The 4,879-nt window shown below is 49.0% G+C and overlaps 1 protein-coding gene across 1 annotated transcript; it reads right to left on the bottom strand.

Annotated features, from left to right (window-relative positions):
• Positions 1–1,656: 1,656 nt before the first annotated feature.
• LOC120037255 (transmembrane protein 114-like) lies at positions 1,657–4,447 on the bottom strand. The gene is made up of 2 exons (XM_038983428.1): positions 4,312–4,447; positions 1,657–1,890 (listed from the first exon to the last, which is right to left on the bottom strand). Exons 1-2 carry the CDS (start codon positions 4,445–4,447, stop codon positions 1,658–1,660), a joined length of 369 nt encoding a protein of 122 aa, XP_038839356.1. The 3' UTR covers position 1,657.
• Between the last annotated feature and the right edge of the window lie 432 nt (positions 4,448–4,879).

Below are 4,879 nucleotides of genomic sequence, written 5' to 3' on the forward strand. Positions count from 1 at the left end.
GGGTTATGATGCTGTGTTTTGCTGGGCTACGCTGAGGAGAAAGCCAGACTGAACAGGTGGGTTATGATGCTGTGTTTTGCTGGGCTACGCTGAGGAGAAAGCCAGACTGAACAGGTGGGTTATGATGCTGTGTTTTGCTGGGCTACGCTGAGGAGAAAGCCAGACTGAACAGGTGGGTTATGATGCTGTGTTTTGCTGGGCTACGCTGAGGAGAAAGCCAGACTGAACAGGTGGGTTATGATGCTGTGTTTTGCTGGGCTACACTGAGGAGAAAGCCAGACTGAACAGGTGGGTTATGATGCTGTGTTTTGCTGGGCTACGCTGAGGAGAAAGCCAGACTGAACAGGTGGGTTATGATGCTGTGTTTTGCTGGGCTACGCTGAGGAGAAAGCCAGACTGAACAGGTGGGTTATGATGCTGTGTTTTGCTGGGCTACGCTGAGGAGAAAGCCAGACTGAACAGGTGGGTTATGATGCTGTGTTTTGCTGGGCTACGCTGAGGAGAAAGCCAGACTGAACAGGTGGGTTATGATGCTGTGTTTTGCTGGGCTACGCTGAGGAGAAAGCCAGACTGAACAGGTGGGTTATGATGCTGTGTTTTGCTGGGCTACGCTGAGGAGAAAGCCAGACTGAACAGGTGGGTTATGATGCTGTGTTTTGCTGGGCTACGCTGAGGAGAAAGCCAGACTGAACAGGTGGGTTATGATGCTGTGAGGTGTAGTTTCTTGTAGGTGATGTGGAATTTGACTAGGAGCCACGTAAGGCGGTGCAGGGAAGTGTGTTTCCTTCCTGGCTACGTCAAGACATCTCTCCTCCATACAAGTACACTTAAAGGGGCAATCTACAGTTCAAACATCAACAATGCGTTCACATCACCACTAAAAGTTTCTAGAAGATGAATGTAGCAATCACAGATTGTCCCCTTTAACCGTGTGATCTTTTCCCGGTTACATGAACACGCCTTCCCTCCAGGTACACCTTGTGTCTTAACCAATCAAATGGATATGTCAAGACAAGACAGAGTTGAATTGCATCAAGGATGCAGGTCGATGTTTATTGTCATGAGTCTTGTCCTGGAGGCAGAACTGAGTGATTTTCCCTTAGATAGGCAAGCTGCAAAGTTAAAATTGGCTATATTGTACAAATTCATGAAAACATGTTTTATTTTTTTCTCCCTCCATCCCCCTACCTCTCTCTCCTCCTCCCTCTCTCTCCCCTCCCCTCCCTCTCTCTCTCTCCCTCTCCCTCTCTTTCTCTCTCTCTCCCTCTTTCTCTCTCCCTCTCCTTCTCTCTCCTTCTCTCTCCCCCTCTCTCCCTCCCTCTCTCTCCCTCCCTCTCTCTCCCTCCCTCTCTCTCCCTCCCTCTCTCTCCCTCCCTCTCTCTCTCCTCCTCCCTCTCTCTCCTGCTATCTCCCCCCTCCTTCTCTCTCCCCCTCTCTCCCCCTCCCTCTCTTTCCTCCTCCCTCTCTCTCCTCCTCCTGCCTCTCCCCCTCTCTCCCCCTCTCTCCCACTCTCTCCCCCTCTCTCCCTCTCTCTCCCCCTCCCTCTCTCTCCCTCTCTTTCCTCCTCCCTCTCTCTCCTCCTCCTGCCTCTCCCTCTCTCTCCCCCTCCCTCTCCTGCTCTCTCCCCCCTCCCTCTCTCTCCCCCTCCCTCCCTGTCTCATAATTTCAGTTCCTGTCTCTGTGTAGTGATGGTTCTGCAGGCCAGCAGGAAGCCAGCGGAGGTGAAGAGCAGTGTTCCACTAGAGATCCAGGCCAGGACCAGGGACCAGCCATACAGGATCTGGACCCCCTTCATATTGACCCCCATCTGCTCAGCCAGACACAGAGCCTCCTGGAAGACTGCAGAAGAGTAGGCCATGTACACACTCACCCCTGTTAGTGAGGACAGAGCTGGAGGGAGGGAGGGAGATATGGGGGAAAGGAGAAAAGGTGTGTTTACTGATAAAATACAAAATGACAGGGACATACTGACCACTAGGGAGACACAAGGACATACTGACCACTAGGGAGACACATACTGACCACTAGGGAGACACAGGGACATACTGACCACTAGGGAGACACATACTGACCCCTAGGGAGACACAGGGACATACTGACCACTAGGGAGACACATACTGACCACTAGGGAGACACAGGGACATACTGACCACTAGGGAGACACATACTGACCACTAGGGAGACACAGGGACATACTGACCACTAGGGAGACACATACTGACCACTAGGGAGACACAGGGACATATTGACCACTAGGGAGACACAGGGACATACTGACCACTAGGGAGACACAGGGACATACTGACCACTAGGGAGACACAGGGACATACTGACCACTAGGGAGACACAGGGACATACTGACCACTAGGGAGACACAGGGACATACTGACCACTAGGGAGGGACATACTGACCACTAGGGAGGGACATACTGACCACTAGGGAGGGACATACTGACCACTAGGGAGACACAGGGACATACTGACCACTAGGGAAACACAGGGACATACCGACCACTAGGGAGACACAGGGACATACCGAACACTAGGGAGACACAGGGACATACTGACCACTAGGGAGACATAGGGACATACTGACCACTAGGGAGACACAGGGACATACTGAACACTAGGGAGACACAGGGACATACTGAACACTAGGGAGACACAGGGACATACTGACCACTAGGGAGACACAGGGACATACTGACCACTAGGGAGACACAGGGACATACTGACCACTAGGGAGACACAGGGACATACTGACCACAAGGGAGACACAGGGACATACTGACCACTAGGGAGACACAGGGACATACTGACCACTAGGGAGACACAGGGACATACTGACCACTAGGGAGACACAGGGACATACTGACCACTAGGGAGACACAGGGACATACTGACCACTAGGGAGGGACATACTGACCACTAGGGAGGGACATACTGACCACTAGGGAGACACACTGACCACTAGGGAGGGACATACTGACCACTAGGGAGACACACTGACCACTAGGGAGACACACTGACCACTAGGGAGACACACTGACCACTAGGGAGACATACTGACCACTAGGGAGACATACTGACCACTAGGGAGACACAGGGACATACTGACCACTAGGGAGACATACTGACCACTAGGGAGACATACTGACCACTAGGGAGACACAGGGACAAATGCCAAATGCTACTAATGCCATAATGAACATATCTTCGGGCGTTCTGTACATGTCTGTAGTGAGGCACCAGGTGCACATCGTTTCCAAAACCATTTGTGTCCATTACACCCCAGCCTACTTGTCAACAGTGTGTTTACGTTACAGTATATAACATTTTATAAAAGTATCATTGTAATTGTGCACAAATTGATGACTGGGATGACTGCAGGTTTCAGGAGCAGGGCGTGTACGTGATAGGCCTATCTGGCTTGTATGATTATCACGGTCATTATGCTTCATGACAGCGTCATAAAGTGTATTTTCTTAGTCCAAGTAAAGTGAAATTCATTCCAACAACAAGGGACTTAAGAAATTATGTCAGTTGTTATGACGTGGTTATGACATGGTTATGACATGGTTATGACATGTTTATGACCGTGTCATAACGTGTTAAGTAAAGTATAGTGTTGCCGATCGTTGTCAAAGAGGGATTGTGATGGGATTACAAAAAAAAGACATATGACAATAACGGTGTGTATTTGCGTGACAATTAGACCCATTGAGGCCCATTGTCGTGCCATTCCACAGTCAACAGCCTGAACAGCCTGAACAGCCTGAACAGCCTGAACAGCCTGAACAGCCTGATATGCAAAGGAGATTTGTCGTGCTGCGTGAGACAACTGGTGTTTTTTTGATTTTTAAGGTATCTGTGACCAACAGCTGCATACCTGGGGTGGCAGGTAGCCTAGTGGTTAGAGTGTTAGGCCAGTAACTGAAAGGTTGCTAGATAAAAATCCCCGAGCTGAGAAGGTACAAATCTGTTGTTAAATAAAGGTTAAATAAATATCTGTAGTGTAAAGGGGTATAGGATGTAGGGTATAGGATGTAGGGTATAGGATGTAGGGTATAGGGTGTAGTGTATAGGGTGTAGTGTATAGGATGTAGGGTATAGGGTGTAGGGTATAGGGTGTAAGGTATAGGGTGTAAGGTATAGGGTGTAAGGTATAGGGTGTAAGGTATAGGGTGTAAGGTATAGGGTGTAAGGTATAGGGTGTAAGGTATAGGGTGTAAGGTATAGGGTGTAAGCTATAGGGAATTAGGTGTAAGGTATAGGGTATTAAGTGTAGGGTATAGGGTACAGGGTGCTTACCTCCCAGTAGTAACAGTACACCAGACATCAGCAGTAGTAGGTAAGCTCTGGCCAGCAGGCCGATGAACCCCATCAGTCCCCCAACAACCATGATGATCATGCTGAGAGGAAGCATCACCATGAATGTCCCGTGCATACCTGAGAGAGAGAGAGAGAGAGAGAGAGAGAGAGAGAGAGAATTAGACCCCACCAAATCATGAGGAAACATAAAGATAATTACTTGACACATTGGAAAGAATTTACAAAAAACTGAGCAAACTACAATGCCATTTGGCCCTAAAGAGAGAATACCTGACCACTGTGACTGACCCAAACTTAAGGAAAGCTTTGACTATGTACAGACTCAGTGAGCATAGCCTTGCTATTGAGAAAGGCCGCCGTAGGCAGACATGGCTCTCAAGAGAAGACAGGCTATGTGCACACTGCCCACAAAATGAGGTGGAAACTGAGCTGCACTTCCTAACCTCCTGCCCAATGTATGACCATATTAGAGAGACATATTTCCCTCAGATTACACAGATCCACAAAGAATTTGAAAACAAATCCAATTTTGATAAACTCCCATATC

The sequence above is a fragment of the Salvelinus namaycush genome, unplaced genomic scaffold (assembly GCF_016432855.1).
Source record: "Salvelinus namaycush isolate Seneca unplaced genomic scaffold, SaNama_1.0 Scaffold1654, whole genome shotgun sequence".
In the NCBI taxonomy this organism is placed as follows: domain Eukaryota; kingdom Metazoa; phylum Chordata; class Actinopteri; order Salmoniformes; family Salmonidae; genus Salvelinus; species Salvelinus namaycush.

Bases quoted from the DNA above. Each gene is read 5' to 3' on its own strand.
- LOC120037255 (XM_038983428.1), bottom strand. From the start codon at position 4,447: ATGCACGGGACATTCATGGTGATGCTTCCTCTCAGCATGATCATCATG. The intron at 1,891-4,311 runs GTAAGCACCCTG...CCCTCCCTCCAG, and splicing joins TGTACTGTTACTACTGGGAG to CTCTGTCCTCACTAACAGGG.